The sequence below is a fragment of the Manihot esculenta genome, chromosome 14 (assembly GCF_001659605.2).
Source record: "Manihot esculenta cultivar AM560-2 chromosome 14, M.esculenta_v8, whole genome shotgun sequence".
Classification (NCBI taxonomy): Eukaryota; Viridiplantae; Streptophyta; class Magnoliopsida; order Malpighiales; family Euphorbiaceae; genus Manihot; species Manihot esculenta.
The window spans coordinates 16,881,218-16,893,427 of NC_035174.2; the positions used below are offsets into that span (position 1 = coordinate 16,881,218).

The 12,210-nt window shown below is 32.4% G+C and overlaps 2 protein-coding genes across 2 annotated transcripts; both read left to right on the plus strand.

The window, feature by feature from the left end:
* The first annotated feature begins 5,856 nt into the window (after positions 1-5,856).
* On the plus strand, positions 5,857-6,667 carry LOC110631209 (17.5 kDa class I heat shock protein). The gene has a single exon (XM_021778956.2). The coding sequence runs from the start codon at positions 5,967-5,969 to the stop codon at positions 6,459-6,461; it is 495 nt and encodes a 164-aa protein (XP_021634648.1). The 5' UTR covers positions 5,857-5,966; the 3' UTR covers positions 6,462-6,667.
* A 4,048-nt stretch (positions 6,668-10,715) lies between these two features.
* LOC110631313 (17.3 kDa class I heat shock protein) lies at positions 10,716-11,597 on the plus strand. Its single transcript, XM_021779085.2, has one exon. It carries the CDS (start codon positions 10,801-10,803, stop codon positions 11,293-11,295), a length of 495 nt encoding a protein of 164 aa, XP_021634777.1. The 5' UTR covers positions 10,716-10,800; the 3' UTR covers positions 11,296-11,597.
* Positions 11,598-12,210: the final 613 nt, after the last annotated feature.

The window sequence follows — 12,210 nt, forward strand, 5'->3', positions numbered from 1 at the left end:
GAACGTGGCCTGGCCAGCCACCTATAAAAGGGGCACTTAGCCGAAATGAGAGAGTTTTCTCCCATTTTCAGCCGCAGCAAGCTTCCGACCTCCCTCTCCCAAATCTTGTGTTTTTCCTTCAATCCCCACCATTTTCTTTGAGTTTTAAGGTTCCACAAAGGTTTTTGAGTGTTTTTAAGCAAGATTGGAGCTTGGAAGTCTTGGAGCTAAATCCCTCCATTTTCCGAGCTAGGGTCGTTCTTCCTCTCGATCTTCAAGAGGTAAGCTTCGATCTATACTTCTTTTATGTTTTATGAAAGTTTTATGCAAGTTGATGGGGTAGAATGCATGTTTAGGCTTGTTGTTAGGTTTATGGGTTTATGTTGCGATTTGAACAATGTATGTTGGAAATGTGTTGTTTGAAGTGTTGTAGTTGGGGTATATTATAGTTTGAGACCCCTAGGTGTGATGTATGATGTGTATGCATGTGTAGAAACAAGTTTATGCATGTTTTGAGGTGTTTTGGAGGCTGTGGACACAAGGAAGCCAAGTTTCTGCCCTTCGGCAGAAACTCAGGTTCGGCCGCCGAAGTGACTTTCGGCCGCCGAACCCCCTTGTGGAGGCAGTTTCGGCTGCCGAAGCCTGCCCCCGAAACTCAAGTTTCGTCTCTGTCTGGGAGGTTCGGCCGCCGAAAGTGCCGCCGAACCTGCATGACTTTTGGCTGCAGAGGGACTTTCGGCCGCCGAACCTGCCGCCGAAAGTGCCCTGTTCAGCCATTTCTTGCATGTTTTCATGTGATGTTTTCAGGATGTTTTAGGGGGTTTTTGGGGAGTATTTTAGAGTCATATTCAGGTATGTTTGGTCCCTCATTTGAGTCCACCTGTGTAGGTTCGGACCCGAGGAACCGAGACCCCCAGCAGTGAGCCAGCTGCTTCAGAGTCTCTTCAGAGCTAGCCAGAGGTGAGTGGAATAAACTTTAAGTTTTAAAGCAAATTAATGAAATGTTTTAGCATGATTCACGCATCATGAATGCCATGAGATATATCAGGTTGATTGCATTAGAATTCACGAATATGTTGCATTGCATACTTTGTTGTTGATGTGGATGAATGTTGAATGATCCATTAGCCCTTTTATGTCATGATAGCCTATGTGAGTCCAGGTGTGCCTGCTACGGCTCTACGCCCCTGGCACTATGACTGATTATGGAAGTCCGGGTGTGCCTGCTACGGCTCTACGCCCCCGGCATGTATAAGTAAGAAAGATAGGGGCTAAATGGTGACAAGTTCATCCTTGTTGTGAAATGTTTGTGTTATGGCGCATACATGAAAGCATGATTTAAATTGATGTTTTATTATTCTGCTCACTGGGCTCTAGTAGCTCACCCCACTCCCTTTATCCCCAGAGTTGCAGGTACAGGATAGATCGGGAAGTCGGCTAGAGTGAAGTTAAGTCATGTATGTTGTAATAGATAGTAGTGGACATGAACATGATGTAACGAGTATTTATGACCATGTAATGTAATGAATGATTGATGATGTATTGAGGATTATAGTAGTGCTTGACCTAGAGGTGTGTGAATCCCCATTATGTACAGAGTGTTTAATGAGTAATGATGTTAATGACCATGATTATCCAAGCTGATATGTATGATGATGATACCCCATTGGAGTATTTGATGAGGACTCCGGTGTGGGGTTTATGTATGATTTTGTGCATGCACAGGTTTTGCTTGGATAAGAGAAAAGAAAAATTTTTACAGATCATGTATATGTTGTTATGTATGGGATTCCACAGGTTTACAGGAGGTATGTAGGCTTGCTACGGGTCCCGGCGGCCTTAAGCCGATCTGGATCCTAGCGCCGGTAACGGGTCGGATTTCCGGGTCATTACAAAGAATACCACCACAGAAATGACTGTTAAAGAATAGATAATCCAAAAAGCACAGTTCCCAGCTATATCCTATGCTACTAAACTATCTCTGCAAGAAAATCCTTCATTCGGAGCACAAAAGGCCCAATGTCAAGCATTACTTGCAGCGACTAAAACTCCTGAAGAATATAAGATGATTTGTCAACAAATATTCAATCAGCTTACTTCAGGAGAAAAGGAAGAAATAAAGCAATCCTTCAGTAAAGAGTCATCTAGTAAAACAGCATCAAAGAAGACAGTTGCCAGAAGGAAAACTAAAAACCAGTCAAGTTCGGGTTCGGAGTCAACAGCGTCATCCCAGACGTCATCCTCCAGTAAAAACCAGACATTCTCATACTGTGACAGTAATGAAGACGACTGTTATGGAGTACTTCCGGCAATAAAAATTAAAAGCAAGACCGACAAAGTAAAAAGAAAAGAAAAGAAAAAGAAAGAAAAAATAAAGAAAAAACAAAAAGGAAAAGGGAAGAAAAGACTAGACACTTCTTCATCCTCATCAGAATCAGAATAAAAGACAGACACAGTAAGATTCGGTGGCAGACAGACCACTATTCATGAACAGCTAAAACCAAAAACAGTAAAGAAGTGGCAGACAAACTATTCATCCACAGTAAAAAGAAGCAGACAAGTTACTATTCATGAACAGTAAAAGGCCGCGTGAATCAACAGTAAAGGTTTCGTGACTCAACAGTAAAGGCTTAAAATTTTCTATAAAAGGAAGCCTCTCCCCTTGTGAAGGCACACATCTGATATACCTTCTCTCTCTCTATTTTCCCTATCTTCACTTTCCTCTATATTTCCTTTGTAAATTCTCTTATGGTTCCCAGAAATTCTGTACGAGTTCTTAAGTTTTAAATATAGTAAGTTTTATTTTGTTAAGTTTATTTTGCTACTTATAAAGCCCATGTTGACGGCACTTTTTTCTTCTCCCCCTCACTCTGACTTAACTCTAGGGATCCCAAGTTAAGGTTGCAGGAACCTTAGCCTTCATAATAAATTTAAAATATCATAAGTATGCTCTGTGGTTGCAGCTTAGTCTGATATTCCACATCAGAAAAACTGTTATAACTTGATTATTTTATTAAAAGGCTAATGATATTATACTTTCTTGGTATATAGACTGAAAAACCAAATCTCTTCGATCTAGCAATTGGTGTGCCATAGAAGAAATTTGGGTTACAAAGTCACGTACTATTGAAAGTTAAATCATTTATATTGACTCTGAATCTTGTATGTTCAATCATGTTTGTTTGTTATATATATATATATATATATATATAGATATATATATATATAACGTATGCATAAAATGTAGTTTTGCGGTAAAATATCCTGATGTTTAAAAAAAATTCTCTAACCGAAATTAAGAAAATTTATTTGATTAATTTTTTTTCTCTTTTTCTCCAATTCTTCATCTGAGATCAAGTTCTCTCTTTGATCGGCTTACACGGCTTTTCCTGTCCGAAGACCTTATCTCACTCAAAGATTTAAATATCGTCTTACCCTACATTTGAGTGAGTCATTCTTTTTTAATTTTTTATTAGTTTCTTTTCTTTATTATTCTGATAGTGTGTTTTTCTTTTGCAGAATATGGTTTTTGAGAGATACCGATAAAAGACTAGCTTATTTTTTAGAGTTTTTTGAGAGAGGGTTCATTTTTATGGGGTGGTTATCTTTGAGGGTCTTTAGTAGTAAGAGCATTCAATGGTTGATTTGAATCAAATTCAGATTCAAACTATCTTCATCTATCATAATACATAAATTAATTGGTTTTTTAATCAAATTCAACTAATCTATATATCTTTTTTATTGGTTAACTAATGGTTAACTATTCAAACCATCTATTAGCTCCATATTCCATCGACTATTAAAATTAATTTATTAATTAATGTTATTCTAATTATGAAATTTAATGAAAAATAATTCAGGTATCAACTGCAAATTTGCTAACATAATAAAAATGCAATTAAAAATATAAATTAGAAAGTATCATACAAAATTAAATAAAAATAAAATAATTAAATTTGGATATTATATTTTAAATAATAAGCAAAAAAATATAAATTATACACTTTTAAATCTGGTAAGCTTAAAAAAAACTTAATTTCCAAATAAAAATTATAACTTTAATTTGTAAAAAAAAGTTAAAATTATAAATTAAAATAATTTCTGCACATTATTTTAATTATTTTCTGAAATGTGACCAATTTATTTTTTAAAAACATAAAATATATTTTATACATTATTTTTTTTTTTTTAGAAACTCAGCTACTTTTAAATTTTACACGAATTATAAATTAAATAATTTATGATGTTGCTGGGATTAGATGGACGACCTGGTCACAGCGGAGCAATGCTATGATTAGTTATGATATGTAAGAGAGAAAAGGTATCCATAGCCATAGCAGCTACTCCGATGTTCAAGTTAGTATCTCGAAGAGAGAATGCTATGAATTGCGTAGAGATTTAGTATTAGAGAATAACGTATTTTTATTTCTGTGATCGTTCTCGTTTTATACTTTAAGAACATAGAAATAAATATAATATTTCATAATAATTCGGCAATAATGTGGTCGACTTGTTCGTAAAGGATTTTCATCGGCTAATTGGTCGAGAATACCATAATCATAGACATAAAAAGAATTTGCTGGATTATAGTTATTAACGGTAATTTCCTTATGAGTTTTGTCCTGAAATTAAGAGGGTGAGTCTGTCCGATCTGAGGCTGACTTGAAGCACCCAGGTATTCTTTTTTATGGGTGAGACCACGTATAGGTTTATCAGATTCTTACCACGTATAGATTTATCAAATTCTTACCACGTAGTCTCATCTTATGTTAATAGCTTACTACTTACTTTGGGCAAGTCTCATATTGCATCAAAGGTCCCGCTGATTTTTTATTCTTTAAATTTGAATGTGATAGTTATTTTCATGATTTGGGACATGTGGTCGGCTCGTTGATAAGGGATTTCGTTGGCTAATTGGTCGATGATCTCGTGATTACAAGCATAAAAGGAGTCTGTTAGATTGTAGCAGTTAACGTAATTTCCTGTGAAAATCCGACCTCTTCACTAGGAAAGGACGAGTCTCGACGAAAAGCCGAATTGAGACCGATTTGAAGTGTTCAAATCTTCTTTTCTCTTAGTGAGATCAAGTATGATTTTATCAAAATTTCAAGTGCCAGCATATTGACTTCTATGAATTATTATTATTATATAATATATAAGTTAATAATTATATAAAATAATAAAATAAATTTTTTAATATGCAGTATAAGAAAATAAAAAATAGCCTTAAAATTTATAGATTAAATTATCCAACAAATGATAGCTAAAATAAATTATCCATCATATACTTATCATTTAAAATACTTTTATGAACGAAAAAATGGCAGGTATAATTTTATTTTCTTATAGTAATATATTTTATTAATTATCTTAAATTTTATAAGATATAATTATTTATTCTTAAATTTTAAGAACTTTTCCCACTAGCGAACAAGTCACGGGCTTATATTTTCCATGCAGCCACATGAGGAAAAATTATAAAATACAAAAAAGTTGTACTATGTAAATTATACGGCATATTTATATGATATAATAAATTAATAAAATAAAAATAAATGTATAAAAAATAATTTTTTTAAAAAATTACATTAATTATCATACTTTAAGTGTTCATCGTCTATTTTTTAGTATATATATATCTATTTATTAATTTTTTATTAATTTATTATACTATATAAAATTGCCTAAATACACATTAGTTGTTGTCCTGTATAATTACTCACACACGTCAGACACTATCCTTTACTCCAATTTCCTCCACATTCTAGAAAGATCTCATGTTTCCTTCTTCCTGAACCATCGAGAACTAACCATTTGCTTCTAGAAGTTTCATTATATAACAGTTAAGAAACCGCACCCTATATATACCTCCCTTCCTCTCTTCAAACCCCAGATCTAAGCATAGAAATACACAAATACAAACAAGCCTTCACTGAACAATCTTGTTCTTTTCTCTCAATTCCCATTTAAAAAACCAAGCAAGAAAAATGTCTCTCATTCCAAGCAGCTTTTTAGGTGGCCGGAGAACCAACGTCTTCGACCCTTTCTCTCCCGACTTCTGGGATCCCTTCCATGACTTCCTATCCCCAAGCACATCTCTCTCAGTCTCAGCTCCTCGCTCTGAGTCCGCTAATGAAACTTCAGCATTTGCCAACATACGCATAGACTGGAAGGAAACTCCGGAGGCTCACGTTTTCAAGGCTGATCTTCCAGGAATAAAGAAAGAGGAAGTGAAAGTGGAGGTAGAAGAAGGCAGGGTTTTGCAGATAAGTGGAGAGAGAAGCAAAGAGAAGGAAGAGAAGAACGATAAGTGGCATAGAGTTGAGAGATCAAGTGGGAAATTCTTGAGAAGATTCAGGATGCCAGAGAATGCAAAAGTTGGCGAGGTTAAGGCAAGCATGGAGAACGGAGTCCTGACAGTGACTGTTCCTAAAGAGGAGGTCAAGAAACCAGATGTCAAGGCCATTGAGATCTCTGGTTGACTGAAAACAATGGCAAATTCCATCTATGGGTGTTGCAGTTTGGTCTGAAAAAAGGTATTCGAATTACAATATCTTCTAATAAACAAGTAACATAGATGAGTGTAATCTGCAATGTAATGGATGTTATGTGGTTCTTTTGTATGGAGTTGTAATTTGAGTGTACTGAATTTTCTTTGTTAATAAAGATTTGATCTTTTCGTTTTCTACCTTCTTTAGTGCGTTGAGCATTTCTGAGCTAAGTATGTGAGGTTTCTAATACATCCCAATGTTCCAAGCAATCGTGGAGCGAATTCTTTTTGCTTGTTAATTATTGGAACACAAATGTAAGCAAATTCAACTTCTTTCAAACTTTATGGAAATAAATTTTAATGATGAAGATTTTTTCAATAATTCAAATTTTATTTTATTAAAAAATTAATAAAAAGTGCAAGTATTTTGACTAGATTGCCAAAGGAAGAAACAGAGAAGGAAGGAGAAAAACAGAGGTAAAAACAGGGAAGGAAATAGGCAAAGGAAGAGAGAAAAGAGAAGGGAAGCAAGATTACTAGACTTGATACTAACTTTTAGGTGAACATGTTAGCAAAATAAAGCAATAAATTGAGACCGGTAAATGAAAGAGGGCAAGATCTGGGCATTTTGCTTTATTAGGTTTGAAAAAAAAAATTGTCCTGAATCCCGGTTTTAAAAAAAAAAAATTAAATCAGGTCATTTTGCCACGCGGGGATAAATAATAGATTTAACGCATCTTAAATTATCAAATTTTTCTTTAAAAAAAATGATATTTAATATGTTTTTAAAACTAAATGATTAAAAATAATAAACATCTAATGGCTATAACTAACAGATGATAATTAATATATTTATTTTAAAAATTTTATAAAATTTTAATTTAAGTTTTAAAATTAATAAATTTTTCATAATATAAAAATTAAATAATAATTTTTATATATTAAGAATTAAAATAATAGATGTTGCTGATATTAGATGAACGATCTGATTAAATCAAAATTGTGTTGTGATTGATTATGATCTGTAAAAAAGAAAATGTGAGGTGACGATGAATATTCATGGCAGCCATTTTGATGCTCAAGTCGATATTTGGAAGGAAGAATGTAATAAATTGCTTAGGAATTTAGTGTTAGAGAATAACGTATTTTTGTATCCTTACTGTAAGAAGGTAGTGATGAATATAGAATTTTTTGATAATCCGACAATGATGCGGTCTCTACTTGATAAGAGATATTGCTCGCTAATAGTTGACAATCCCACAATTACAAGTGTAAAGGGTATATGTTGGATTGTGCTTGTTAACTGTGACCTTGTATCGATACTCACCCGTTTGAGGAAAGAACGAGTATTGACGACGCACCGGTTATCATGGTGTCTAGATTTTTCTTCTTTCGGAATGAATTGTATTTTCTACTCACTTAATCTTTGTCACGTGGATTTGTCTCTTGATGACAGTTCACGGCCTACTTTGAGCGATTATTATGTAATATTAATTACTTTATTTTATCTCAAAACCCAATAACGTTTATATATATATATATATATCATTTAATGTATGCATGAAATGTAGTTTTCCAACAAAAATTCTTATGTTTAAAAAACTTCTCTAACTGAATTTAAGATTTTTTTTTATTAATTGGCTTCTCTCTCTAATGTTTTAGGGAGAGATTTTTCTCTCTTTCTCCAATTCTTCATCTGAGATCAAGTTCTCTCTTTTGTCGGTTTACATGACTTTTTCTACTCAAAAACTTTACCTCACTCAGAGATTTGAATATCGTTTTATCCTATATTTGAGCGTATCATTCTTTTTTAATTTTTTGTAAGATTTTTATGTTTACTCGTCTGATAATGTATTTTCTTTTACAGAATGTGGTTTCTGAAGGAGACAGATGAAAAACTAGCTTATTTATGAGAGTACGTTTTTAGAGAGTCTGCAGCAGTTTTTAGTAGGAGTGTTCAATGATTGGTTTGGATCAAATTTGGATGTAAACTATTTTATAAATTAGTTGGTTTTATAACTAAATTCAACCAATTTATATATTTTTTTTATTGATTAACTAATAATTAACTATTCAAACCATCTATTAGTTCCATACTCCATCAGCTATTAAAATTAATTTATTAACTAATGATACACTAATTATGAAATACAATAAAAAATAATTCAGGTATCAACCATAAATTTACTAACATAATAAAAGCGCAATTAAAAAATATAAATTAGAAAGTATCATACAAAATTAAATGAAAATAAAATAATTAAATTTAGATATAATATTTCAAATAATAAGAAAAAAATATCTAATTATTTTTATAAATTATACACTTTTAAATATGATTAGCTTAAAAGAAATTTTATTTCAAAATAAAAATTATAACTTTAATTTTAATTTTTCAGAAATTAAAATAATTTTTTTATATTTTTTTAATTATTTTTTGAAATGTGACTAATTTAATTTTTTTTAAAAATAAAAATAAAATATATTTTACACATTAATTTAACTTTTGTTAGAAACTTAGCTACTTTTAATTTTTCCATAAATTAAAAATTAAATAATTTATGATGTTAGTGAGATGAGAATAGATGAACGACGTGGCCAGGGCGGAGCGATACTATGATTAGTTATGACTTGCAAAGGAAAAAACATGAGGTAGCGAGCGATGGGTACCTATAACCGTCATTTTGATACTCAAATCAGTATCTCGAATAGAGAATGTAATGAATTGCGTAGAGATATAGTATTAGAAAATATGTACTTTTACCTCTATGATCTTTCTCATTTTATACTATAAGAATATAGAAATAAATATAGTATTTTCTAATAATTCGGTAATGATGTGGCAGACTTATTAGTAAAGAATCTTCATCAGCTAATTGGTCGAGAATCCTGTGATCACAGGCGTAAAGAGGATCTATTGGATTGCAATTGTTAACGGTAATTTTCTTATAGAGTTTTGTTCTGAAATTAAGAGAATGAGTCTGTCCGACCTGAGGCCGACTTAAAGTACCCAAATCTTCTTTTCTATGGGTGAAACCATGTATAGGTTTACCATGTAGACTCGTCTTATGGTGATAGCTTACCACTTACTTTAGGTAAGTCTTATATAGTATTAGAGGTCCCCGGCTGATCTTTGATTTTTTAGATTCGAATGTGATAGTTGCTTTCATAATTTAGGACATGTGGCCGGTTCATTAATAAGGGATCTCGTCGACTAATTGGTTGGAAATTTTGTGATTACAAGCGTAAAGAGAGTGCTAAATTGTAACCGCTAACAGTAATTTCATCTGAAAATCTGACCTCTCCATTAGAAGAGGGCGAGTCTTGACGAAAAGCCGAACTGAGGTCGACCTAAAGTGTCCGGATCTTCTTTTATCTCGATGGGATCGAGTATCACATGATCAGATTTTTACCATATTACTATGTCTTCGAGTGCCAGCACATTGACTTCTTTAAGTTATTATTAGATAATATCAATAAAATAAATTAATAATTCCATAAAATAATAAAATAATAAAATTTATGGATTAAATTATTAAAAATTATAATTAAAGTAAATTATCAATCATAAATTTATCATTTAAAATACTGATAATAAAATTTAAAAAAAATTGCAGCTATAATTTTATTTTCTTGTAATGATATATTTTATTAATTTTTTTAACATATCAAACAAGTATCTTAAAATTTTATAAGATGTAATTACTTATTCTTAAATTTTAAAAATTTTTCTCTCCAGTGGAGCCAACGAGGCATGTGCTTATACTTTGCATGCAGCCACATGAGGAAAAATTATAAAATACAAAATATTGTACTGTGTAAATTATATAACATATTTTTATGGTATAATAAATTAATAGAATAAAAATATATGTATAAAAAATAATTTTTTTAAAAAAAATTAAATTAGTTATTATATTTTAAGTGTTCATCATCTATTTTTTAGTATATATATATATATATATATATATATATATAATTATTATTAATTTATTATACTATATAAAATTGCCTAAATAATACCATAGTTGTTGTATACCATAGTTGTTGTACTGTATAATTACTCACACGAGACACGATCCTTTCTAACAATTTCCTCCACATTCTAGAAAGATCTCCTGTTTCCTTTTTCGTGAACCATCGAGAACTAACCATATACTTCTAGAAGTTTCATCATATAACAGTTAAGAAACCGCATCCTATATATACCTCCTTCCTTCCTCTCTTCAAACCGCAGATCTAAGCATAGAAATACACAAATACAAACAAGCCTTCACTGAGCAATCTTGTTCTTTTCTCTCAATTACCATTTCAAAAACCAAGCAAGAAAAATGTCTCTCATTCCAAGCAGCTTCTTCGGTGGCCGGAGAACCAACGTCTTCGATCCTTTCTCTCTCGACTTCTGGGATCCCTTCTATGACTTCCCATTCCCAAGCACATCTCTCTCAGTCTCGGCTCCTCGCTCCGAGTCCGCAAATGAAACTTCAGCATTTTCCAACGCACGCATAGACTGGAAGGAAACTCCGGAGGCTCACGTTTTCAAGGCTGATCTTCCAGGAATAAAGAAAGAGGAAGTGAAAGTGGAGGTAGAAGAAGGCAGGGTTTTGCAGATAAGTGGAGAGAGAAGCAAAGAGAAGGAAGAGAAGAACGAGAAGTGGCATAGAGTTGAGAGATCAAGTGGGAAATTCTTGAGAAGGTTCAGACTGCCAGAGAATTCGAAAGTTGATGAGGTTAAGGCAAGCGTAAAGAATGGAGTTTTAACAGTGACTGTGCCTAAAGAGGACGTCAAGAAACCAGACGTTAAGGCCATTGAGATCTCTGGTTGACTTCAGTATAGTGAGACTGTTAAAGAAACAAACAAAGAAGGAAGGGAAAAACGGAGATGAAAAAATAGGGAGGGAAGGGGCAAAGGAAAAGGAGAAGAAAGAGAAAATGGGGGAGAGAAAAGAGAAAAGAAGCAAGATTCCTAGACCTGAATTAATTTTTAGGTGAAAATGTTAGCAAATGCAAACAAATTCAAGCAACGAAAATGAGACTTGCTAATAAAAGAGGGCAAGATATGGGCATTTTGCTTAATTAGGAAAAATACTTTTGTCCTAAATTCGAGTTTGGAAAAAAAATTCAAATCACATCATTTTGCCAATTTTAGAGATGTGGTAACAATTATTGCATTTATTAGTGTATCAAATAATAAAAAAAATTATAATAACTTTTCGGTGGCTTAATTATTAAAATGTGAAAAATAATTTTAAAATATCTGGAAAAGATTTTTTTTATTTTAAAATATTTTAATATATTTTTAAAAATTAATAAATTAATTAATAAATTTTAACTGTGATTAATTAATAGATTTTTTCAAAGATCTCAAAAAACGTTTTCATAGAGTTAGAAACTCTGAAAAAAAATTCATAGAATGGGCCAGTAACAAAAATATGTATTGGATTTGCAACTAGAACAAGCAATACAAAGCAAGAAATGGTTTATTTATCAAACATCATCAAACCAGGATAAAACCGTTCTAGCTCAAGCCGGCCAGCATATGATCTTTCCGCTATCATCCCCTTTGTTTAAATACACCTTCATTCTTAGGTAAGAGAAGAATATTTCCTAAAACCTCTCCATTGTTATAACTCACATTTTTCCTTTCGGCTTTCAGCTTCTCATTCTAGTACTCTATTCCCTTCCATGAATGGCAGTTGTTCTCTTTCGGGATCTCCCACTTCATTTCTGGATCTTTAGTG

Excerpts from the sequence above, each read along its gene's own strand:
- LOC110631209 (XM_021778956.2), top strand. The coding sequence starts at position 5,967 with ATGTCTCTCATTCCAAGCAGCTTTTTAGGTGGCCGGAGAACCAACGTC.
- LOC110631313 (XM_021779085.2), top strand. The coding sequence starts at position 10,801 with ATGTCTCTCATTCCAAGCAGCTTCTTCGGTGGCCGGAGAACCAACGTC.